The sequence below is a fragment of the Balaenoptera borealis genome (assembly GCF_965194805.1).
Source record: "Balaenoptera borealis genome assembly, chromosome: 12".
NCBI classification, from domain to species: Eukaryota; Metazoa; Chordata; class Mammalia; order Artiodactyla; family Balaenopteridae; genus Balaenoptera; species Balaenoptera borealis.
Genome location: NC_138869.1, coordinates 61,397,871 through 61,424,788, shown reverse-complemented (window position 1 = coordinate 61,424,788; position 26,918 = coordinate 61,397,871). Strand labels below are relative to the sequence as shown.

At 38.3% G+C, this 26,918-nt stretch overlaps 1 protein-coding gene across 12 annotated transcripts in view; it reads right to left on the bottom strand.

Moving 5' to 3' along the window:
* NEK10 (NIMA related kinase 10) overlaps positions 1-26,918 on the bottom strand; it is a 325,496-nt gene that overhangs the window by 205,729 nt on the left and 92,849 nt on the right. For all 12 annotated transcript variants that reach the window (XR_014232504.1, XR_014232505.1, XM_082346463.1 and 9 more), the window contains one exon: positions 26,763-26,865. Coding sequence is in view for 10 of the 12 variants with exons in the window: in XM_082346463.1 (XP_082202589.1) it covers positions 26,763-26,865 (103 nt within the window). In the remaining 2 variants the exon portion in view is untranslated. The remainder of the gene's footprint in view (positions 1-26,762; positions 26,866-26,918) is intronic.

The following is a 26,918-nucleotide window of genomic DNA, read 5'->3' as shown; positions in this document are numbered from 1 at the left end:
TGGTCTTGTTTATGGTTTCCTTTGCTGTGCAAAAGCTTTTAAGTTTCATTAGGTCCCATTTGTTTATTTGTGTTCTTATTTCCATTTCTCTGGGAGCTGGGTCAAAAAGAATCTTGCTGTGATGTATGTCATACAGTGTTCTGCCTATGTTTTCCTCTAAGAGTTTGATAGTGTCTGGCCTTACACGTAGGTCTTTAATCCATTTTGAGTTTATTTTTGTTCATGGTGTCAGGGAGTGTTCTAATTTCATACTTTTACATGTACCTGTCCAATTTTCCCAGCACCACTTATTGAAGAGGCTGTCTTTTCTCCACTGTATATGCTTGCCTCCTTTAGCAAAGATAAGGTGCCCATATATGTGTGGGTTTATCTCTGGGCTTTCTATCCTGTTCCATTGATCTATATTTCTGTTTTTGTGCCAGTACCAAACTGTCTTGATTACTGAAGCTTTGTAATATAGTCTGAAGTCAGGGAGCCTGATTCCTCCAGCTCCATTTTTCGTTCTCAAGATTGCTTTGGCTATTCGGGGTCTTTTGTGTTTCATTACAAATTGTGAAATATTTTGTTCTAGTTCTGTGAAAAATGCCAGTGGTAGTTTGATAGGGATTGCATTGAATCTGTAGATTGCTTTGGGTAGTAGACTCATTTTCACAATGTTGATTCTTCCAATCCAAGAACATGGTATATTGCTCCATCTATTTGTATCATCTTTAATTTCTTTCATCAGTGTCTTATAATTTTCTGCATACAGGTCTTTTGTCTCCTTAGGTAGGTTTATTCCTAGATATTTTATTCTTTTTGTTACAATGGTAAACGGGAGTGTGTTCTTAATTTCACTTTCATATTTTTCGTCATTAGTGTATAGAAATGCAAGAGATTTCTGTGCATTAATTTTGTATCCTGCTACTTTACCAAATTCATTGATTAGCTCTAGGAGTTTTCTGGAAGCAACTTTAGGATTCTCTATGTATAGTATCATGTCATCTGCAAACAGTGACAGCTTTACTTCTTCTTTTCCGATTTGGATTCCTTTTATTTCTTTGTCTTCTCTGATTGCTGTGGCTAACACTTCTAAAACTATGTTGAATAATAGTGGTGAGAGTGGGCAACCTTGTCTTGTTCCTGATCTTAGTGGAAATGGTTTCAGTTTTTCACCATCGAGGACAATGTTGGCTGTGGGTTTGTCATATATGGCCTTTATTATGTTGAGGAAAGCTCCCTCTATGCCTACTTTCTGCAGGGCTTTTATCATAAATGGGTGTTGAATTTTGTCGAAAGCTTTCTCTGCATCTATTGAGATGATCATATGGTTTTTCTCCTTCAAGTTGTTAATATGGTGTATCACATTGATTGATTTGCATATGTTGAAGAATCCTTGCATTCCTGGAATAAGCCCCACTTGATCATGGTGTATGATCCTTTTAATGTGCTGTTGGATTCTGTTTGCTAGTATTTTGTTGAGGATTTTTGCATCTATGTTCATCAGTGATATTGGCCTGTAGTTTTCTTTCTTTGTGACATCTTTGTCTGGTTTTGGTATCAGGGTGATGGTGGCCTCGTAGAATGAGTTTGGGAGTGTTCCTCCCTCTGCAATATTTTGGAAGAGTTTGAGAAGGATAGGTTTTAGCTCTTCTCTAAATGTTTGATAGAATTCGCCTGTGAAGCCATCTGGTCCTGGGCTTTTGTTTGTTGGAAGGTTTTTAATCACAGTTTCAATTTCCGTGCTTGTGATTGGTCTGTTCATATTTTCTATTTCTTCCTGGTTCAGTCTCGGCAGTTTGTGCATTTCTAAGAATCTGTCCATTTCTTCCAGGTTGTCCATTTTATTGGCATAGAGTTGCTTGTAGTAATCTCTCATGATCTTTTGTATTTATGCAGTGTCAGTGGTTATTTCTCCTTTTTCATTTCTAATTCTATTGATTTGAGTCTTCTCCCTTTTTCTCTTGATGAGTCTGGCTAATGGTTTATCAATTTTGTTTATCTTCTCAAAGAACCAGCTTTTAGTTTCATTGATTTTTTCTATTGTTTCCTTCATTTCTTTTTCATTTATTTCTGACCTAATCTTTATGATTTCTTTCCTTCTGCTGGCTTTGGGGTTTTTTTGTTCTTCTTTCTCTAATTGCTTTAGGTGCAAGGTTAGGTTGTTTATTCGAGATGTTTCCTGTTTCTTGAGGTAGGCTTGTATTGCTATAAACTTCCCTCTTAGCACTGCTTTTGCTGCGTCCCATAGGTTTTGGGTCGTCATATCTCCATTGTCATTTGTTTCTAGGTATTTCTTGATTTCCCCTTTGATTTCTTCAGTGATCACTTCATTATTAAGTAGTGTATTGTGTAGCCTCCATGTGTTTGTATTTTTCACAGGTCTTTCACTGTAATTGATATCTAGTCTCATAGCGTTGTGGTCAGAAAAGATACTTGATACGATTTCAATTTTCTTAAATTTACCAAGGCTTGATTTGTGACCCAAGATATGATCTATCCTGGAGAATGTTCCATGAGCACTTGAGAAAAATGTGTATTCTGTTGTTTTTGGGTGGAATGTCCTATAAATATCAATTAAGTCCATCTTGTTTAATGTATCATTTAAAGCTTGTGTTTCCTTATTTATTTTCATTTTGGATGATCTGTCCATTGGTGAAAGTGGGGTGTTAAAGTCCCCTACTATGATTGTGTTGCTGTCGATTTCCCCTTTTATGGCTGTTAGTATTTGCCTTATGTATTGAGGTCCTCCTATGTTGGGTGCATAAATATTTACAATTGTTATACCTTCCTCTTGGATCGATCCCTTGATCATTATATAGTGTCCTTCTTTGTCTCTTGTAATAGTCTTTATTTTAAAGTCTATTTTGTCTGATATGAGAATTGCTACTCCAGCTTTCTTTTGATTTCCATTTGCATGGAATATCTTTTTCCATTCTCTCACTTTCAGTCTGTATGTGTCTCCAGGTCTGAAGTGGGTCTCTTGTAGACAGCATATATATGGGTCTTGTTTTTGTATCCATTCAGCCAGCCTGTGTCTTTTGGTGGGAGCATTTAATCCATTTACATTCACGGTAATTATCGATATGTATGTTCCTATTCCCATTTTCTTAAATGCTTTGGGTTTGTTATTGTAGGTGTTTTCCTTCTCTTGTGTTTCTTGCCTAGAGAAGTTCCTTTATCATTTGTTGTAAAGCTGGTTTGGTGGTGCTGAACTCTCTCAGCTTTTGCTTGTCTGTAAAGGTTTTAATTTCTCCATCACATCTGAATGAGATCCTTGGTGGGTAGAGTAATCTTGGTTGTAGGTTTTTCTCCTTCATCACTTTAAGTATATCCTGCCACTCCCTTCTGGCTTGCAGAGTTTCTGCTGAAAGATCAGCTGTTAACCTTATGGGGATTCCCTTGTGTGTTATTTGTTGTTTTTTCCTTGCTGCTTTTAATATGTTTTCTTTATATTTAATTTTTGACAGTTTGATTAATATGTGTCTTGGCGTGTTTCTTCTTGGATTTATCCTGTATGGGACTCTCTGTGCTTCCAGGACTTGATTAACTATTTCCTTTCCCATATTAGGGAAGTTTTCAACTATAATCTCTTGAAATATTTTCTCAGTCCCTTTCTTTTTCTCTTCTTCTTCTGGGACCCCTATAATTCGAATGTTGGTGCGTTTAATGTTGTCCCAGAGGTCTCTGAGACTGTCCTCACTTCTTTTCATTCTTTTTTCTTTATCCTGCTCTGCAGTAGTTATTTCTAGCATTTTATCTTCCAGGTCACTTATCTGTTCTTCTGCCTCAGTTATTCTGCTACTGATCCCTTCTAGAGTATGTTTAATTTCTTTTACTGTGTTTTCCATCGTTGCTTGGTTCCTCTTTAGTTCTTCTACGTCCTTGTTAAATGTTTCTTGCATTTTGTCTATTCTATTTCCAAGATTTTGGATCATCCTTACTATCATTTTTCTGAATTCTTTTTCAGGTAGACTTCTTATTTCCTCTTCATTTGTTAGGTCTGGTGTATTTTGACCCTGCTCCTTCATCTGCTGTGTGTTTTTCTGTCGTCTCATTTTACTTATCTTACTGTGTTTGGGGTCTCCTTTTCACAGGCTGCAGGTTTGTAGTTCCCGTTGTTTTTGGTATCTGTCCCCAGTGGCTAAGGTTGGTTCAGTGGGTTGTGTAGGCTTCCTGGTGGAGGGAACTAGTGCCTGAGCTCTGGTGGATGAGGCTGGATCTTGTCTTTCTGGTGGGCACGTCCACGTCTGGTGGTGTATTTTGGGGTGTCTGTGGCCTTATTATGATTTTAGGCTGCCTCTCTGCTAATGGATGGGGCTGTGTTCCTGTCTTGCTAGTTGTTTGGCATAGGGTGTTCAGCACTGTAGCTTGCTGGTCATTGAATGATGCTGGGTCTTGATGTTGAGATGGAGATCTCTGAGAGATTTTTGACGTTTGGTATTACATGGAGCTGGGAGGTCTCTTGTGGACCAGTGTCCTGAAGTTGGCTCTCCCACCTCAGAGGCACGGCCCTGATGCCTGGCTGGAGCACCAAAAGCCTTTCGTCCACATGGCTCAGAGTAAAAGGGAGAAAAAATAGAAAGAAAGAAAGAAAGAGGCTATAATATAGTGAAGTAAAATAAAGCTATTATAAAGCAAAGCTATACAGACAAAATCTCACCCAGAAGCATATACATATACACTCAGAAAAAAAGGAAAAGGGGAAAAATTAATATATCCTGCTCCCAAAGTCCACCTCCTGAATTTGGGATGATTCGTTGTCTATTCAGGTATTCAACAGATGCAGGCACATCAAGTTGTTTGTGGAGTTTTAATCCGCTGCTTCTGAGGCTGCTGGGAGAGGTTTCCCCTTCTTTTCTCTGTTCGCACAGCTCCTGGGGATCAGCTTTGGATTTGGACCAGCCTCTGCGTGTAGGTCGCCTGAGGGCGTCTGTTCCCCGCCCAGACAGGACGGGGTTAAAGGAGCAGCTGCTTCGGGGGCTCTGGCTCACTCAGGCGGGGGGAAGGGAGGGGTACAGAGGAGGCGGGGCGAGCCTGCGGCAGCAGAGGCCAGCGTGACGTTGCACCAGCCTGAGGCGCGCAGTGTGTTCTCCCGGGGAAGTTGTCCTTGGATCATGGGACCCTGGCATTGGTGGGCTGCACAGGCTCCCGGGAGGGGCGGTGTGGAGAATGACCTGTGTTCGCACACAGGATTTTTGGAGGCGGCAGCAGCAGCCCCAGCGTCTCACGCCCATCTCTGGGGTCTGTGCTGATAGACGCGGCTCGCGCCAGTCTCTGGAGTTCGGTTAGGTGGCGCTCTGAATCCCCTCTCCTTGCGCGCCGTGAAACAAAGAGGCAAGAAAAAGTCTCTTGCCTCTTCGGCAGCTGCAGACTTTTTCCCAGTCTCCCTCCCAGCCAGCTGTGGTGCGCTAACCCCTTCAGGCTGTGTTCACGCCGCCAACCCCAGTCCTCTCCCTGCGATCCCTGAGCCCGAGCCTCAGCTCCCAGCCCCGCCCGCCCCGGCGGGTGAGCAGACAAGCCTCTCAGGCTGGTGAGCGCTGCTCGGCGCCGAGCCTCTGTGCGGGAATCTCTCCGTTTTTTCCTCTGCGCCCCTGTTGCTGTGGGATCCACGCTGATAGCCGCGGCTCGCGCCCGTCTCTGAAGTTCGTTTACGCGGCGCTCTGAATCCCCTCTCCTCGCGCACCAGGAAACAAAGAGGGAAGAAAAAGTCTCTTGCCTCTTCGGCAGCTGCAGACTTTTTCCCGGACTCCTTCCCGGCTAGCTGCGGTGCACTAACCCCTTCAGGCTGTGTTCACGCCGCCAACCCCAGTCCTCTCCCTGCGATCCCTGAGCCCGAGCCTCAGCTCCCAGCCCCGACCACCCCGGCGGGGGAGCAGACAAGCCTCTCGGGCTGGTGAGTGCTGGTCGGCACTGATCCTCCTTGCAGGAATCTCTCCGCTTTGCCCTCCGCACCCCTGTGGCTGCGCTCTCCTCTGTGGCTCCGAAGCTTCCCCCCTCCGCCACCCGCAGTCTCCGCCCGCAAAGGGGCTTCGTAGTGCGTGGAAATCTTTCCTCCTTCACAGCTCCCTCCCACTGGTGCAGGTGCCGTCCCCATTCTTTTGTCTCTGTTATTTCTTTTTTCTTTTGCCCTACCCAAGTATGGGGGGAGTTTCTTGCCTTTTGGGAGGTCTGACGTTTTCTGCCAGCGTTCAGTGGGTGTTCTGTAGGAGCAGTTCCACTTGTAGATGTATTTCTACTGTATCTGTGGGAAGGAAGGTGTTCTCCGCGTCTTACTCTTCCGCCATCTTCTCCAGTCAAGCCTTGGTAAATTTAAGAAAATTGAAATCGTATCACATAACTTTTCCAACCACAACGCTATGAGACTAGATATCAATTACAGGAAAAGATCTGTAAAAAATACAAACACATGGAGGCTACACAATACACTATTTCATAACGAAGTGATCACTGAAGAAATCAAAGGGGAAATCAAAAAATACCTAGAAACAAATGACATTGGAGACACGATGACCGAAAGCCTATGGGATGCAGCAAAAGCAGTTCTAAGAGGGAAGTTTATAGCAATACAAGCCTACCTCAAGAAACAGGAAACAACTCGCATAAACAACCTAACCTTGCACCTAAAGCAATTAGAGAAAGAAGAACAAAGAAACCCCAAAGCTAGCAAAATGAAAGAAATCATAAAGATCAGATCAGAAATAAATGAAAAAGAAATGAAGGAAACAATAGCAAAAATCAATGAAACTAAAAGCTGGTTCTTTGAGAAGATAAACAAAATTGATAAACCATTAGCCAGACTCATCAAGAGAAAAAGGGAGAAGACTCAAATCAATAGAATTAGAAATGAAAAAGGAGAAATAACCACTGACACTGCATAAATACAAAAGATCATGAGAGATTACTACAAGCAACTCTATGCCAATAAAATGGACAACCTGGAAGAAATGGACAGATTCTTAGAAATGCACAAACTGTCGAGACTGAACCTGGAAGAAATAGAAAATATGAACAGACCAATCACAAGCACTGAAATTGAAACTGTGCTTAAAAACCTTCCAAGAAACAAAAGCCCAGGACCAGATGGCTTCACAGGCGAATTCTATCAAACATTTAGAGAAGAGCTAACACCTATCCTTCTCAAACTCTTCCAAAATATTGCAGAGGGAGGAACACTCCCCAACTCATTCTACGAGGCCACCATCACCCTGATACCAAAACCAGACAAAGATGTCACAAAGAAAGAAAACTACAGGCCAATATCACTGATGAACATAGATGCAAAAATCCTCAACAAAATACTAGCAAACAGAATCCAACAGCACATTAAAAGGATCATACACCATGATCAAGTGGGGTTTATCCCAGGAATGCAAGGATTCTTCAACATACGCAAATCAATCAACGTGATACACCATATTAACAAATTGAAGGAGAAAAACCATATGATCATCTCAATAGATGCAGAGAAAGCTTTCGACAAAATTCAACACCCATTTATGATAAAAGCCCTGCAGAAAGTAGGCATAGAGGGAACTTTCCTCAACATAATAAAGGCCATATATGACAAACCCACAGCCAACATTGTCCTCGATGGTGAAAAACTGAAACCATTTCCACTAAGATCAGGAACAAGACAAGGTTGCCCACTCTCACCACTATTATTCAACATAGTTTTGGAAGTGTTAGCCACAGCAATCAGAGAAGAAAAAGAAATAAAAGGAATCCAAACTGGAAAAGAAGAAGTAAAGCTGTCACTGTTTGCAGATGACATGATACTATACATAGAGAATCCTAAAGTTGCTTCCAGAAAACTCCTAGAGCTAATCAATGAATTTGGTAAAGTAGCAGGATACAGAATTAATGCACAGAAATCTCCTGCATTCCTATACACTAATGATGAAAAATCTGAAAGTGAAATTAAGAAAACACTCCCGTTTACCATTGCAACAAAAAGAATAAAATATCTAGGAATAAACCTACCTAAGGAAACAAAAGACCTGTATGCAGAAAATTATAAGACACTGATGAAAGAAATTAAAGATGAAACAAATAGATGGAGAGATATACCATGTTCTTGGATTGGAAGAATCAACATTGTGAAAATGAGTCTACTACCCAAAGCAATCTACAGATTCAATGCAATCCCTATCAAACTACCACTGGCATTTTTCACAGAACTAGAACAAAATATTTCACAATTTGTAATGAAACACAAAAGACCCCTAATAGCCAAAGCAATCTTGAGAACGAAAAATGGAGCTGGGGGCATCAGGCTCCCTGACTTCAGACTATATTACAAAGCTACAGTAATCAAGACAGTATGGTACTGGCACAAAAACAGAAATATAGATCAATGGAACAGGATAGAAAGCCCAGAGATAAACCCACACACATATGGTCACCTTATCTTTGCTAAAGGAGGCAAGCATATACAGTGGAGAATAGACAGCCTCTTCAATAAGTGGTGCTGGGAAAATTGGACAGGTACATGTAAAAGTATGAAATTAGAACACTCCCTGACACCATGCACAAAAATAAACTCAAAATGGATTAAAGACCTAAGTGTAAGGCCAGACACTATCAAACTCTTAGAGGAAAACATAGGCAGAACACTCTATGACATAAATCACAGCAAGATCCTTTTTGACCCACCTCCTAGAGAAATGGAAATAAAAACACAAATAAACAAATGGGACCTAATGAAACTTAAAAGCTTTTGCACAGCAAAGGAAACCATAAACAAGACCAAAAGACAACCATCAGAATGGGAGAAAATATTTGCAAATGAAGCAACTGACGAAGGATTAATCTCCAAGATTTACAAGCAGTTCATGAAGCTCAATAACAAAAAAACGAACAACCCAATCCAAAAATGGGCAGAAGACCTAAATAGACATTTCTCCAAAGAAGATATACAGATTGCCAACAGACACATGAAAGAATGCTCAACATCATTAATCATTAGAGAAATGCAAATCAAAACTACAAAGAGATATCATCTCACACCGGTCAGAATGGCCATCATCAAAAAAATCTAGAAACAATAAATGCTGGAGAGGGTTTGGAGGAAAGGGAACCCTCTTGCACTGTTGTTGGGAATGTAAATTGATACAGCCACTATGGAGAACAGTATGGAGGTTCCTTAAAAAACTAAAACTAGAACTACCATACGACCCACCAATCCCACTGCTGGGCATATACCCTGAGAGAATCATAGTTCAAAAAGAATCATGTACCAAAATGCTCATTGCAGCTCTATTTACAATAGCCAGGACATGGAAGCAACCTAAATGTCCATCGACAGATGAATGGATAAAGAAGATGTGGCACATATATACAATGGAATATTACTCAGCCATAAAAAGAAACGAAATGGAGGTATTTGTAATGAGGTGGATGGAGTTAGAGTCTGTCATACAGAGTGAAGTAAGTCAGAAAGAGAAACACAAATATAGTATGCTAACACATATATATGGAATCTAAGGAAAAAAAATAAGGTCATGAAGAACCTAGTGGCAAGACGGGAATAAAGACACAGACCTACTAGAGAATGGACTTGAGGATATGGGGAGGGGGAAGGGTAAGATGTGACAAAGTGAGAGAGTGGCATGGACAAATATACACTACCAAACATAAAATAGATAGCTAGTGGGAAGCAACCGCATAGCACAGGGAGATCAGCTCTGTGCTTTGTGAGCACCTAGAGGGGTGGGGTAGGGAGGGTGGGAGGGAGGGAGATGCAGGAGGGAAGAGATATGGGGACATATGTATATGTATAACTGATTCACTTTGTTATAAAGCAGAAACTAGCACACCATTGTAAAGCAATTATACTCCAATAAAGATGTTTAAAAAAAAAAAAGATGAACTCTAGAAGCAGACATGGTTCATCCCTGGCTCTGTCAACCAATTACTTGGGTGATTTAAGCAAGTTTCCTAACCTCTCTAAACCTCTTCATTATCTGTAAAGATGAGAATGTGCTTGAGAGTATTAGAGGAGATAAAGGATGTATAACTTTTATCCCATAGTAAATAATCAAGAGATGTAGTTATGGGCAGTTTCTCCTATCCTTGAAAGCATAGCTAAAATTTGTATCATTTTAAAATGTCTTCCCTGAGCAAAATAAAAACAAGGAGTGACTCTTACATCTTAGGAAGTGATAAGTTAAGATCCCCATAATACTTGGCAATGACAGAAGATTCTGCTTGAGCATAACTATACAAGAAGCCAGAAGAAAGATGTCCACCTTGCAACCGTACTGCATCCACCATTCTGCCCTTTCCTTCTGCCTCAGTAAATGCAGAGGGAACCTTCAATTTCCATAGCAATGGAATTATCAGTAACATCCTGTCAGTGTAGGGTTGCACAGGGGATGAGAAGTGTTTCCCAGAAAGATGCTCAGAAAGTTTTCCTCAGAAAATCCCTGTCCCACTAGCACATCTGCCTCTGTAGATCATGCAGATTTCTAATCTCTACCCCCAAAACTTCCCTCTGACCTTCCTCCAAATGAAGTACAGCTGATATTTACAATATTATTTCTAATTCAACAAGTGAAAATCTAATCAAGTCTAAAATGGAATTTCCTAAAATCCAGAAAATAGTTAACAAAATGGCAATAAGAACATACCTATCCATAATTACTTTACATGTAAATGGAATAAATGCTCCAATCAAAAGACATAGAATGGCTGAATGGAAACAAAAACAAGACTCACGTATATGCTGCCTACAACAGACTCATTTCAGACCTAAAGACACACACAGAAAGTGAGAGGATAGAAAAAGATATTCCATGCAAATGGAAATGAAAAAAAAAAAGCAGAGGAAGCAATATTGATATTAGACAAAATAGACTTTAAAACAAAGATTTGTAACAAGAGACAAAGAAGGGCATTACATAATGAGAAAAGGATCAATTCAACAAGAGAATATATACTTGTGTATACATATGTATATACGTACACAACATAGGAGAACCTAAATATATAAAGTATATATTAGCAGACATAAAGGTAGAAATTGACAGTAACACAATAATAGTGGGGGATTTTAACACCCCACTTACATCAGTGGACAGATCATCCATACATAAAATCAGTAAGGTCTTAATGACACATTATACCAGCAATCTGGTATAGATTAGATATACTAATCTGTATATTAATAGTTATATATAAAACATTCCATCCAAAAGCAGCAGAATACACATTCTTTTCAAGTGCACATGGAATATTCTCCAGGATAGATCACATGCTAGCTCACAGACCAAGTCTCAATAAATTTAAGAAGATTGAAATCACATAATGCATCTTTTCTGACCACAATGGTATGAGACTAGAAATCAACTACTAAAAAAGAAAAAAAAAAAAAACTGTAAAAGCACAAACACGTGGAGTCCAAACAATATGCTACTAAACAACTAAGGGGTCAGTGAAAAAAATCAAAGAGAAAAAAAAAAAAACCTTGAGACAAATGAAAACAGAAACACAACAATCCAAAATCTATGAGATACAGCAAAAGCAGTTCTAAAAGCAATATAAGTCTGTCTCAGAAAACAAGAAAAACCCTAAAAGAAAATCTAATCTTACACCTAAAAGAACTAGGAAAAAAAAAACCAACAACAAGCCAAACCCAAAGTTAGTAGAATGAAAAACATATTACAGACCAGCATGGAAATAAGTGAAATAGAGACTAAATACACAATACAAAAAAAAAATCAATGAAATAAAGAATTGGTTCTTTGAAAAAAATAAACAAAATCGATAAACCTTTAGACAGACTCATCAAGCAAAAACGGTGAGGGCCCAAATAAATAAAATCAGAAATGAAAGAGAAGTTACACTTGACACCACAGAAATAAAAGAACCATAAGAGATAACAATGAAGAATTACTTGTGAATAATATGGGTAACCTAAAAGAAATGGATAAATTTCTAGAAACATACAATCTCCCAAGACTAAACCAGGAAGAAATAGAAAATATGAACAGACCAATTACCAGTAAGGAAATTGAATCAGTAATAATAATTTTAAAAAAACTTTGAACAAACTAAATTCCAGGACCAGACAGCTTCACAGGTGAATTCTATAAAATATTTAAAGAAGAATTAACATGTATCCTTTCCAAATTATTCCAAAAAATTAAAGAGGAAAAAAATACTTCTGAACTCATTCTATAAGGCCAGAATCAACCTGATACCAAAATCAGACAAATACATCACACACACACACACACACACACAATTTACAGGTCAGTATCACTGATAAATATAGATGCAAAAATTTTCAACAAAATATTAGCAAACTGAATTGAACAATACATTAAAAGGATCATACACCATGATCAAGTGGGATTTATCCCAGGGATGCAAGGAATGTTCAACATCCACAAATCAATCAACGTCATACACCACATTAGCAAACTGAAAAATAAAAATCATATGATCATCTTAATAGACACAGAAAAAGCTTTTGACAAAATTCAACATCCACTTATGATAAAAACTCTCAACAAAGTGGGTACAGAGGGAACATACCTCAACATAAGAAAGACCATATATGACCTTTATTTACTTTCATCATTTACTCAATGATGAAAAGTTGAAAGAATTTCCTCTAAGATCAGGAACAAGACAAGGATGCCCACTCTTGCCACTTTTATTCAACATAGCGTTGGAACTCCTAGCTATAGCCATCAGACAAGAAAAAGAAATAAAAGGAATCCAAATTGGAAAGGAAGAAGTAAAACTCACTGTTTCCAGATGACATGATACTATATACACAAAATCCTAAAGATGTTACCAAAACTATTAGAACTAATAAATGAATTGAGTAAAGTTGCAGAATACAAAATTAATATACAGAAATCCATTGTGTGCTTTACATTAACAACAAACTATCAGAAACAGAAATTAAGAAAACAATTCCATTTACAATTGCATCAAAAAAGAATAAAATACATAGGAATACACCTAGCCAAAGACCTAAAAGACTTGTACTCAGAAAACTATAATACACTGATGAAGAAAATTGAAGACGACACAAACAAATGGAAAGCTACACCGTGCTCATGTATTGTAAGAATTAATATTGCTAAAATGACCATATTACCCAAGAAAATCTACAGATTCAGTCCAATCCCTGTCAAAATACCAAAGCCATTTTTCACAGAACTAGAACAAATAATTCTAAATTTCTATGGAAATTAGACCCTGAATAGCCAAAGCATCTTGAGAAAAAAAGAACAAAGCTGGAGGTATCATGCTCCCTGATTTCAAACTATCCTACAAAACTACAGCTATCAAAATAGTCTGGTACTGACACAAAAACAAACACATAAGTGAATGAAACAGAATAGAGAGCCCAGAAATAAACTCATGTTTATGTGGTGAATTAATCTATGACAAAGGCAAGATTATACAATGGGGCAAAGACAGCCTCTTCAATAAATGGTGTTGGGAAAGCTGAACAGCTACATGCAAAAGAATCAAACTGGACTACTTTCTCACACCATGCAAAAAAATAAATTCAAGATGGATTAAAGACTTAAATGAAACCATAAAATTCCTCGGAGAAAACAGGCATTGTTTGGCATTGACATTGGTCTTAGGATTTTTTTTTATATGTCTCCTCAAACAAGGGAAATAAAAGAGCAAAAATAAACAAATTGGACTACATCAAACTAAAAATCTTTTGCACAGCTATAGGAGATACCAAGAAAATGAAAAAGCTGCCCACTGAATGGGAGAAGATATTTGCAAATGACATATAAATATATAAACAGCCATACAACATAAGAAAAGAGAACTGATTAGAAAATGGGCAGAGGACCTGAATAGACATTTTTCCAAAGAATACATACAGCTGGCCAACAGACACATGAAAAAATGCTCAACATCACTAATCATCAGGGAAATGCTAATCAAAAACACAATAAGATATCACCTCATACCTGTCAGAATGGCTATCATCAAAAAGACCACAAATAACAAATGTTGGATGTAGAGAAAAGGGAACCCTTGTGTACTATTGATAGGATTGTAAATTAGTACTGCCACTATGGAAACAGTATGGAGGTTCCTCAAAAAACTAAGAATAGAACTACGATACAATCCAGCAATTTCACTTCTGAGTATTACCCAAAGAAAACAAAAACACTAACTCAAAAATATATATGCACCCTTATGTTCACTGAAGCATTGTTTACAATAGCCAAGATATGAAAGCAACCTAAGTGCTCATCAAGAGATGAATGGATAAAGAAGGTGTGAGATATATATATATATATATATATATATATATATACACACATACACACACACACACACAAACACACACACACACAGTGGAGTATTACTCAGCCTTAGAGGGCATTATGCTTAGTGAAGTAAGTCAGACAAAGACAAATACCATAGGATTGTACTTATATATGGAATCTAAAAATCAAAACAAACAAAACAAAATGATAACAAACTCATAAAGAGAACAAATGGATATGGCCTGCCACTGTTTGTGGCATGATTCAAGAATCTAAAAGGCTCCAATGCCTTCATTACACTTAGGAAGGTGGGCAGACTGATCAGAAAATCAGATGTGTAGTACCATACATTGCTGAATTAGTCTCTGTAAAAACAGACACTCCCACCTACTCACAATGCTGCTTCAGAGAACACACTTTGGGAAATCTCCCAGGATAAAAGTAATGTGTCCAGAACACATCAGATTCTACTTCCTATATTAAAAATTTTCTCGAATATCTAAATTATATCCCAATATGCCTATATGAAAACACACACTAAAATAATCTCTACTTTATTATCTTTCATCTTTGGTGCTTTTATATGGACATACAAACCCAAAAGGCCTGATTAACCCAACATTGGAAAGTCTTTATTTCTAAGTTTTTCCTAAGGTGGTAAAGATTTGGTGCCTCCATATTCTCTCACCCAGCCTACTGTCTCACCAGAAGAGACTAACCACCAGCGTTAGGAACTCACCCTGCTCTGACTTTCTCCCAGTTACTATTCTCATCTTTTCCTCAATGCAACTGCTATTCAAATCTCAAAATTGCAGAATGACCCACTAATGGTCATAAAATCAATAATCTGAAAATTTTTTTAGAAGTTGGATTTGACTGAATTTGCTTCAATACCTCTTCATGGCAATATAAGGAAACTGTGGTGGACTTGACAGAAAACATTCTCACTTTTTAAGTAACATGAAGGCGACATGAGAGAAATTCCAGAAATTCTGTGGCTACCCTTCCAACAACAGATGCTATGAGGGTATGCAGTACAAGTGGCTCAATATTCTATAGACTTTTGAGAGCACTCAAGGTTCTGTGTCAGCTCAAACTCATATAGACACTAAATCTGATTAATAGGAAATAAACCACAGAACAGGCTCAAAAAACAAGAACAGGTCAAGAGACCTAACTAATTCATTTTTCCTCTAATGACACAGATTTCTCAGCAGCAGTTGAGCCAACCAACAATAATTAAAATCCTCTAATCCTTTAGAAACATTTAAAATGCCAGGGATCCTTCAATAGCAAGACAGGTCTAATTTGATTTCTCAAATTTTGGTGGCATTCAGAAAGTAAAATCTTTCCTTTAGATAACTTTGGGTTACACTGTTTGCTGAGATGATAGTGGGAACTGCTTGTATCTTCCCCCATTTATGGACCTGATTTCCACCTTAATCCCCAATTCCTCTTGCATTAAAGCACTCTTCTTAGGCAATCTTGGCTATCATATCAAGATCTCAAAATTCATTCATTCACTTGTTCATTCATTCTTCTATCTATTTATTCAACAAATACTTATTAAATGCTTTCAGAGGAACAAAGTCAAAGAAATTGGTTTCCCTTACCTCAAGGAGGGATTGGCAATAAACCAATGTCTTACGTGCAATGAGCGAGGCCAGGCCAGTGTACTAAGGGAGCACAGACTCAGAACCTATTGGATGTGGACATCAAAGATGCCACCTGGAGGAGTAGCATTAGAAGTGAGTAGCAGCAGGGCATTCTGGACAGAGAGAGCAACACTTTGGAAGCCACAGAGCAATAAAAGCACAGACTGGTCTATTCAGGAAACAGAAATATGTCTCATGAGTCCAGAGCAAAAGGCAAGGAGAGATCAGGAGAAAAGGGCCTTGGGTGCCCTAGGGAATCTAAACTCTCTTAAATGTCATGGGGAGCTACTTGAAGAATTTTAACCAGGAAAAGACTATAATCGCATTTCTAACTTAGCATGTTAGAAATCTCACACCTTAAATTTCCTCACCTAATTCTCTGTCAATGGTGTCACAATCTTCATAAACTCAGACTCTTTCTCAACTGTTGTCACACCTCATTAACTGGCCAGCAACCTTTTTAACTCTGGGTCCCAAATAACTGCTGAGTATAATCCTTCTGCCATATCCTCTTCTCCTGCTGCCATAGGTAAAACTTACACGTCTTTATGGGCAACTGCAAGAGCTTTAGCGGCAAATACCACAGGCTAGCTCTCCAAAAGCCATTGACCACCTCCACCTCCCTTTCCCATCTCCAGCTGTACAGGCTGGGAGCTTACCTAGAGAGTCTCCCTTACAGCCAGGGGTGGTTGCATGACTTTGCTTTGGCCAAAAGAATGTAATAACTCTAACATGAATCCCTGTGAAAGACCCCTGTGAAAGATTTTCTTCTATGATAAAAAGAGTAGCTATTCAAAAAGAAGAATCTATTTTTTCACCCTAGCTGCCACCCTGATTCCTGTCTTTGGATTTGGTAATAACGCCTGGAGCTTTGGCCAATCTGCTGAGGAAAATGGAGAGAAAGGACAGAAAAACCTAGATTGTAGCTGACCTCCTTGAGCTGCTGAACCAGACCTGGCACTGCTCACCTCCAGTCCCTTTGTTATGAGATAACTACATGTCCTCATGGATTAAACCATTGGCATCCTGGCTTTTTGCACCCAAACATATCCAAACCGATCTACCTCCTATACTGGGGATCTGTCTCCAGTCCTTCTCCACGGTGCCCCCTCACCTGCCATCACAATGATCTCTCCATCCCAAATCTGATCACATAGTTTTCAGTCTGAAATCTTGAAGCTAAATCTCTGAACAGACGTCAGAGTCCCAGCTCTCACCCACCAAAGCCTCTACTGAGCATCTTGCGAGCCCCTCGGCACACTGTACTGCTTTGGGTCTCTAATCCTTTGCATTTGCTGTACCCCTACCTGAAACGCTGTTACCTATCCTGCCCAGCTCCTCACCAGAAGGCTCCCCCAGGCAGAACTAGTCACATTTTCTCCTGTGCATGATAGTTGTGGAAGACTATATAACTGCTCATCCACATTCTTTATGGGGGGGGAACATATCCTCACCCTGGTGAACTTGGCTTGCTTTGACCAATGAATTCTGAGCAGAAGTAATATCTGACACTTTGGGGCAGAGCTTTGAGAGCTGAGGTATGGTTTGCCATGCTCTGTCTTCCCTACCTCTGATGTGGAAGCAGGTATGGAGGTCTTCAGCCAGCCTGATCTCTGAGCACAGCTCCCTTACTGACCTACAATGCTCATGTATTATGAACAAGATAACAGACCTTGCTGTTTTAAGCCGTGGTGGACAGACTTTTTTTATAACGGGGCAGATGATAAATATTTAAGCTGTTGGGGCCACATATGGTAACTGCCACATATTCTTCCTTTTAACGCCATTTAAAAATGTAAAACCCTTCTTAACTCACAGGACATTAGAAGACAGGCCACAGCTGGATTTGTCCCACAGGCTGTAGTTTGCCACTGTTTTAAGCTGCTGAGACTTTCACATTACTTGTTACTACAGCATAACATGTCCCATCCTGACTAATATATTTTGCATAGACAATACTCTAGGCTTTATCACCCTGTAATACAACTATAAGCTCCATGAAGATAGTGATCATGTCTGGCATGCTTGCCTTGTTCACCGCAGGATACGGCAGCTCAGAAAATAATTGCTGAGTGAAGAACTGAAAGTCTTTCCCATAAGAATCGGGGGACAGAGACCATGGCTTTCATCTTCTACCCACCCCCACATGTCTAGCATGTGATGGCATTTGAGCCTTTGATAAATGTTCCATCGACTTGAGTATGCTCTTGTTGTTATTACCAGTAGCAACAGCCACATGTCATTGGAGAAACATCTAGAAATATGCACGGCCTGTTTGGTTGCAGGATGAACATGTGACCTCTTGAGTAATGCGCCAAAGTCCATGTCTGAAATCTATTACTTATAGTTGAATGAGTTTTGTTTTTTCCTTTTTCTTCCTTTTATATTTGGGAGCAGGGAAGAAAAGGGGGCATGCAGGTTTTACATTAAAATGTGTATTTGAAAAGCCAAGAAATGTGAAATGGTGGGTTCAGATGCAAGTTCTCTTTCAGCAGATTCTCTCCTACTTGGCAGCAGGCAGCTGGCAGCATTTAGGCCCAACTTTGTGCTTCACCTGGTGTGCCCCTGAGTCAGGGTCTGCTCCCTTGTGTGGTCTCCAAGTCTGTAAATAAACTCAGGGGTGAGACCTGGGCATGTTCCATGGCACAAGTCATTGAAAAATCCAGTCTTTTAAATGTAAACATGTTTAGACATTAAATTAGTTACCATTTGTAAAACCACACATACCCAAATATGTTATTACTTTCTACTGCCTCATGAAGGCAAACTCCACTTGCTATATAAATAACTGCAAACCAACCTCAATCTTAAATTATCTCATTCACCTACATTGAGAAAAAAGAGGAGAAGAAGGCAATTTTAGTTTTTCTACAACTCTTTTTTCTGGTCACGTTTTCAATATATTTTGTCTCATGCATCTTAAACATCACTTGGTAATTCTGTGCTTCTTTTCTGGGAGTAAATAAACCTAGCAAAAGAAAAGAGAAAAATAAAATACGATACGGCTGTCCCTCTTTGGTGATATGCTTTCACGTGTGTACCACAGCCTATTTTTATAGGCTTTATGAATTGCAACTTTATTTAAACCTCTCAAATTATGGGAATCTTATACATTTGGTTTCAAATTAATGCCATAAGATTTTAATTTAACAATAACCCCTCTTAAAAACAAGAGTCTCTAATGTCCATATTTATATCAATAGTGATAGGCACTGAAAAACATATTTCATCATTATATTTTATTTTAAATATTTTTAAATAGTGATGTCAGTTCTCTATGGATTATCTTCTTAGTCAAAAAATCATTTTATACTCATTGAAAATAATGGCAGCCTATTCATGTCCTGCAAATAATTACTTTAGTGGAGAGAAAGTGAACTAGGATAAAATTCTGTTCTGAGATTTATCACTGCTTCTTTATTTGAAACTAGAAAAATATTGCCTCACTTAAAGCTAAAAAGTCTTAAAAATTGAAAATAATTTTAAAATTAATAACACTTAAGTATAAGTCTAATAAATGGTAATAAGAATAAGGTTAGGCAGACTTGCAATGAGGGGCAGGACAAAGAAAAATAATTAAGGTTTTATTATTTTTGTAAAACAAAGTAACTCTTTCTAGGGAATCCTTTACAATTTGAGTGTGAGTAAAATATAAGTATATTTATTAAAGTTATAGAGTAAACATGGGAAGTGGGGTATTTTGTTAAGTTTAATGTGTGGACTTAATAATGTAACTAGCCTGCCCATTTTGGGTTAAAGGATGGAGTGACTTATGTGTTTATCTCCTCTAGCTCTCAAAAGCTTGCTAAAGTGAAGAGAAAGGAATTTTCCTTGAAAAGTTACCCATAGGGACAATGACATGTGACAACAGAGGATGATATATTCCAATGAATTTTTGGAAGATGGGAAGTAGATGAAGGATGGTACACAGCAGGCGTCCTAACCCATGTGCCTGAGAATAGAAAGGCCAAAAGGGTGCTGCCCAAGGCAGAAGTGAAGTACAAATCAAGTCCCCAGGAATTAAAATCAAGTCCCCAGGTCCTGTCCCATACTCACACATGGCGCTACCAGTAAATTGAGTTCTCTTTTTCACTAGCAGAAAAATAGACATTTAATTTGCAAAGAAACTGAACCAGAAAAGCACCAAGCAGAGTGAGGCTGAACTCATGGGAATTCAGTGAAAATCTATCAACTGAACGTGGCTCCCTGAGACCTCTTCCTCCACACTGCTCCCAGAATGACAGCAGACAGAAGGACATCATCTCAGGCAAGATATTGGGGGTACATTATCTGGAAAAAGTTTAAGCAATGACATTGGGGGTCTCCTAAGGAAATTTTCCGCTGTGCTCTAAAGTCCACCAAATGACACCCTTAACTGGAACACACAGCCTTTTTAGTGTCTTTCTCATAAGTATTAAGGGCCAGCTTAGATCAACAGACATTTGAGGAAAATCTCCAACAGGAAATAGAGAGCACATGAACTAGGAAAAAAAAAAAAAAGATGGATCCAAAAGATACAGAAACAATGCAGGGGGTGGAAGAGAAAAGTCTATATTATACTGAGAGAGAATAAAATCAAGATTCCATGAAAATGGAATAAGGAACAAGATGAAATTTGAGGGGATTAAAAATATATTAATCAAAATTAAATATTCAATATAATCACTAGAAAATAAAGTTATAGAAATAACTCTAAAGTACAAAGAGCTGAAAACTAAGAGAACAATTATTTTAAAAATTAGACTACAGCAAGTCCCTGACACATGAATGAGTCCCATTCCGAAAGTGCGTTTGTAAGTCCAATTTGTTCATAAGTCCAACAAAGTTAGCCTAGGTACCCAACTAACACAACTGGCTATATAGTACTGTACTGTAATAGGTTTATAATACTTTTCACACAAATAATACATAAAAAACAAACACAAAAAAATAAAGAAAACGTTTTTAATCTTACAGTACAGTACCTTGAAAAGTACAGTAGTACAGTACAACAGCTGGCATATAGGGGCTGGCATCGAGTGACCAGGCAAGAAGAGTTACTGACTGGAGGAGGGAGAGGAGGTGGGAGATGGTAGAGCTGAAGGGTCGTCAGCAATAAGAGATGGAGGGCAAGCTGCAATTTTACTCACGCCTGACATCAATGGAATGCACGTTCACATCTTTGAAAGTTCACAACTTGAAGGTTCGTACATAAGGGACTTATGTATTTAGAATATACAACATCTAAGAATAATAGGAATTCTAGAAGAGAAAACAGAGAAAGCAGAGGGAAGAAAAGTAATGAAAAAACAGTGCAGGAAAATTTCCCAGGAGTGAAGTTTTAAGTCTCCAGATTGAAGAGCAGACCTAGTTTCAGACATGCTGAATGAAAAGAGACCCACCCAAAGCAGTGGATAAAGGGAGCATCCTAAAAGTTTCCAGAGACATAAAACAACTCATGTATCAAGCAACGGGAATTAGAATACCATTGGATTTTCTAACAGCAAAACGGGATACTAGAAGACTGGAGTAATGCCTTCAAAATTTGGAAGGATAATCATGTTCATCTGAGAATATTACACCTAGCCAAACTAACAACCAAATATGAGGGTCCCTCAAAAATATTTTGTGACATGCAAGCATCTAAAAATTAAAACTTCCAATGGTGTTGGGAAAACTGGACAGCCATATGCAAAAGAATGAAACTAGACTGCTATCTTATACCATACACAAAAATTAAGTCAAAATGGATTAAACACTTGAATGTAAGACCTGAAACCATAAAACTCCTAGAAGAAAACGTAGGCTCCTTGACATTGATCTTGGCAATGATTTTTAGAATTGACACCCAAAGCAAAGCAACTAAAGCAAAAATACACAAGTGGGACTTCATCAAACTAAAAAGCTTCTGCACAGGAAAGAAAACCATTAACAAAATAAAAAGGCAAGCTACTGAATGGGAGAAAAGATTTGCAAATCACATCCAATACAGGGTCAATGTCGAAAATATATAAAGAACTCATACAACTCTGTAGCAAAAACAAAAAAATCCCAAAAGCAGTCTGATTGAAAAATGGGCAGATCTGAATAGATATTTTCCCAAAAAAGACATATGATGGCCAACAGGTACATGAAAAGATGTTCAATATTCCTAATCATCAAGGAAATACGAATCACAACCACATGAGATATATCACTTCACACCTGTTAGAATGGCTATCATTAAAAGGCAAAAAACAAAACAAAACAAAACAAGCATTGGTGAGGATGTGAAGAAAAGGGAACCCTTGTTCACTGTTGGTAGGAATGTAAATTAGTGCAGCCACCTTGGAAAACAGTATGGAGGTTCCTAAAAATATTAAAGATAAAACTACCATATGACCTAGCAATTCCACTTCTGGGTATTTATCCAAAGAAAACAAAAACATTAATTTGAAAAGAGTTAATTGCAGCATTACTTTAAATAGCCAAGATATGGAAGCAACCTAAGAGCCTATCACAAATGAGTGAATAAAGAAAATGTGAAATGTATGTGTATATATGTATCTATATCTACATATATTTATTCATATGTATATATGCATTATACACATACATATATACACATACACACATACATATATGATTCAGTCATAAAAAAGAATGAAATCTTGCCATTTGCAGTAACATGGATGGACCCTGAAGGCATTCTGCTAAGTGAAATAAGTCAAAGACATACCACATAATCTCACTTATACGTGGACGGTAAAAACCAAACAAACAATCCCCACCCCAAAAAAAACGGAGGCACTTCTCACACACTCCAGTTGTGGCAGCCTTATTCCTCCCTGGCCTGAGTGAGCAAGTGTGCTCCAATCAGCCGCTGCTTTCATTCTCTCTCGCCTGGGCAGGGAACAGACGCCTGAGGGCAGCCCACATGCAGAGGTGAGGTCAAAACCAAAGCTGAGCCCCAGGGGTGGTGCAACTAAGGAAGAGGAATAGAAATCTCTCTGTGCAGCTGCACAAGCTGTGGATTAAATCCCCATGATCAGCTTGGTAAACCCTGTGTCTATGGAATATCTAAGGGACAACGAGTGCTCCCACAACTGAGACCAGTCTAGCTCTAGTAGCTGTGGACTTTGGGGGCAAGTACACATAGGAGTCAGGCCATGTCAGAGACCGAGCTGGCCCCACAGTGCCCATAGTGGGTCCAGAGACCTACCTAGAGGTATTGGAAGGCCTCCTGGGGAGGTGGGGTTGGCTGTGGCTCATGGTGGGGGCAAGGACACTAACAGCTGAGCCCCCAGGAAAACATTATTATTACTGTTATGTTTTGTTTTGTTCTGTTGTTATTGTTTATTTTTTAATTTATTTTTTCTTTTCTTTAAAACATTTTTTAATATTTGTTATTTTTCTACTTTTACTTTACTTTTTGTTATTTTGTGGTTTTTTTCTTGTTTTTGTTCTTTGTTTTGTTTTTAGATATAAACATTTTTGATCATTTTTGTGTGTTTTATGTTTTCTTTGCTCTTTTTTTTTTAGTGTGCTTTCTGCTTTTGTTTTTGTCAGTTTTGTTTTTATTGTTCATTTTCACTTTGGGGTTCTTTTGTTTGGTTGTTCTCTTGTTTTTAGTTTTCTTTTTTTTTTTTCTTTCTTTGTCTGTTTTTATCATTTGCCTTTGGGTTTTGTTTGTCTGTTTTCTTTTCCTTTTTTTTTTTTTTTTACTGCGCCACGTGCCCTGTGGGGTCTTGGTTCCCTGGCCATGGGTCAGGCCTGAGCCTCTGTCTGGGGTGGGAGTCCAGGACACTGGACCACCAGAGAATTCCCCACCCCAGGGAATATTAATTGACATGAGCTCTCCCGGAGGTCTCCATCTAAACACCAAGACCCAGCTCCACCCAACTGCCTGCAGGCTCTAGTGTATACAAATATCAAATCATTATGTTGTTCACCTGAAACTAATATAATGTTAAATGTCACTTATACCTCAAAAATTTCTAAATAAGAAAAAAATTTTTTAAAGTAAAAATTATAACTTCCAAAGCACTCTTTCTTAGGAAAGTACTAGAAGATACACTTTGGCAAAATAGGGGAGTTAAAAAAGAAAGAGAAAGAGACAGGATGTAGGAAATAGAGACTCTGATCAGAAAAGGAGCATGGGAATTCCCTGGTGGTCTAGTGGTTAGGATTTGGTGCTTTCACTGCAGTAGCCCAGGTTCAATTCCTGGTCAGGGAACTGAGATCCCACAAGCCACACGGTGTGGCCAAGTTAAAAAAAAAAAAAAAGGAGCACGAAAGTTCCAGGACAATGGCTGTGCAGCAGACCTAAAGTCAAACCCAGTCTACATTATAGCCAACAGGTACAGGAAATGGGTGTCCAGGAAAAAAAAAACTGAGAGTAACTGTCATGTTTGACCATGTGGAAATAGTACAGAGAGGGCTTTTATAATCCTTTTAGAAGATTTGGGAAGAAGAAATAAAAGGTACACAGAAAACTAGGAAAATAAACAAGAAGGCAATTATTAACTCTAGAAAAAACAAAAGGTCTATAAGCAAGGAGAGGTAATCAACATTGAACAATAATCACACAGTAGTGGAGCTTCCCTGGTGGCGCAGTGGTTGAGAATCTGCCTGCCAATGCAGGGGACACGGGTTCGAGCCCTGGTCTGGGAAGATCTCATGTGCCGCGGAGCGACTAGGCCCGTGAGCCACAATTGCTGAGCCTGCATGTCTGGAGCCTGTGCTCTGCAACAGGAGAGGCCGCGATAGTGAGAGGGCCGCACACCACGATGAAGAGTGGTCCCCACTTGCCGCAACTAGAGAAGGCCCTCGCACAGAAACGAAGACCCAACACAGCCATAAATAAATAAATAAATAAATAAAATAAAATAAAAATAATAATAATAATCACACAGTAGTAATAATGTAAATACTGAATGCTGATTTAACCCCAAATTGTGCTATAACTGTTTGCAGGATGGCAGATGGGGACGAAGAAAAAATAAGAAAACTGAATCTTCAACTATCACAATGGAAAACCAGATACCAGAAGAAAGAGCTAAAAAGACTGAAAAGTGGTTGTTTCAGGGAAATGGAACTGGGGGTTGCAAAGAGGTAGGTTTTTCTTCAGAAGATTTTTAGCACTATTTTATCATGTAAACCATTTTTATGTGTGCTACCGGTTAAAGAAAATAAATATAAAAATTACTTAAAATAAGTTTAGTAAGAAAATAAATCAGGCTACTACAATAAAAGATTAATCTCAATGTATTTAAATGTAACCAAAGGAAATGACTGCAGCTAATCTTAGTAAGAAAATGGAATGCGGGGTTGGCTATTACTCTGAAAATATGACCTGAATAGTCATCTTAGAAGGATTAAACAGATCTATTAAACTATTAAACAAATCTGTTTAATACTATTTAAAAGTATATATACTGTTTGCTATGAAATTCAAACACACAATTTATAATAATCCTTATTAACTTATAAATTAAAATATCTACAAGCATATAAATAGTAAATATTCTTAAGGAAACACAAGTGTAATTTATAAAAAGTAAAAAGCTTATGATGAACAAAATTATGATTAATTTCTAATGATTAAGCAAATGTGTATCTGAGATGAAGAGTCACAATTATTTGGTCTCATCTTACATTTCACAAAGCGCTGGCTTGAAATATTTCCAAGTAACTTTGCATTGAAAGTTATCAATAAAACTTTTGTTTTAGGATATTTTTTATTTTTTAAACTGATATAACATGTTCTACTTTAAAAAATCTGGACAGTGAATCTAATCGTTGTTACTGAGGATGTGGTTATGGGTAAATGTGTACATTTGGAATTGCCTTCATGAGGAATCAGATTCTTCCAAAACTAAGAGACTCAGCTTTAAAATGTTGTCAAATGTCTTTCACATCAATAAAATTTAGGGCAGTGGCCTCCAAAGCTGTGTGCCTAAGGCAATCCACTGGCGGGTGGGGGTGGGGTGAAAAATATCAAAACCCCTATTTTGAATTTTAATGTACCCCTTTATATTTTATTTCTGTTGACTGTATGTACTATAGAATAATTATACAGTGATATGTGTACAGAATTCATAAATAAGCATACATATTGATATACTGGCAGTGTACTATCAAAATAATTTACTAATGGAATTTCATGATCACAAATATTTGCAGACCACTGATTTAGAGATGTCTCCCTACTTGCAGTTGGCAAACCATTAATAGTCCATGAGAGTAACTTAAGTGTTCGTGAGTGAAGAGGGCAGGAGAAAGCTAACATATCGCTCTAAGCTAAAAAGTTCATTTTAAGTTATGATTAAGAATTAGACAACTTACCTGCTACAGTTGAAAATATTGTGATAAAAAGTGAAAATGTTGAAGTATACAAATGGTTGGAATTTTTACAGCCCTTGATATGTACATTTGTCACCCATATGTCACAGACTATATTAAAATAGTTCAACAATGTGCTCATGTGGTGGTTCTAAAAGGCTTTGTTGACGAAGAAGTGTTCTACAGAAAAGAAAAAAACCTAGAAACCATTGATTTAGGAATTAAATGCCCAAGCAACCTAAGAGTATTTTATTCTCTCATACAGGCAAAATACAACTCAGTCATCAAGAACTACACTAGTCACTGTCCAATACAGTATGCACTAGTCACATAGGGATATTTAAATTAACTAAAATTTGATAGAATTTAAAATTCATATCCTCAGGCACACAGGCTATCAGACACGTTTCAAGTGCCTGATAGCCACATGTGGCCAGTGGCTGCCATACCAGACAGTGTAGACAGAGAACATGCCATTCAGTGCAGAAAGTTCTATCGAACAACTCTGTCCTAGAATAATATTCAGAGACTCTCAAGTTGAAAATTTTCAGATTTTTGTACTTACTAACTGTTACTCTGTCCTTATCCCCCAACATAATGTTGTTTGGCGTCAGGTCTCTATGGATGATCCTCTTCTCCTTATGTAAGTACCGAAGAGCTAGGCACAGCTTCAAACAGCAAAGAACAAACAAATGTTATTTCCCCGATATATACAGATAGA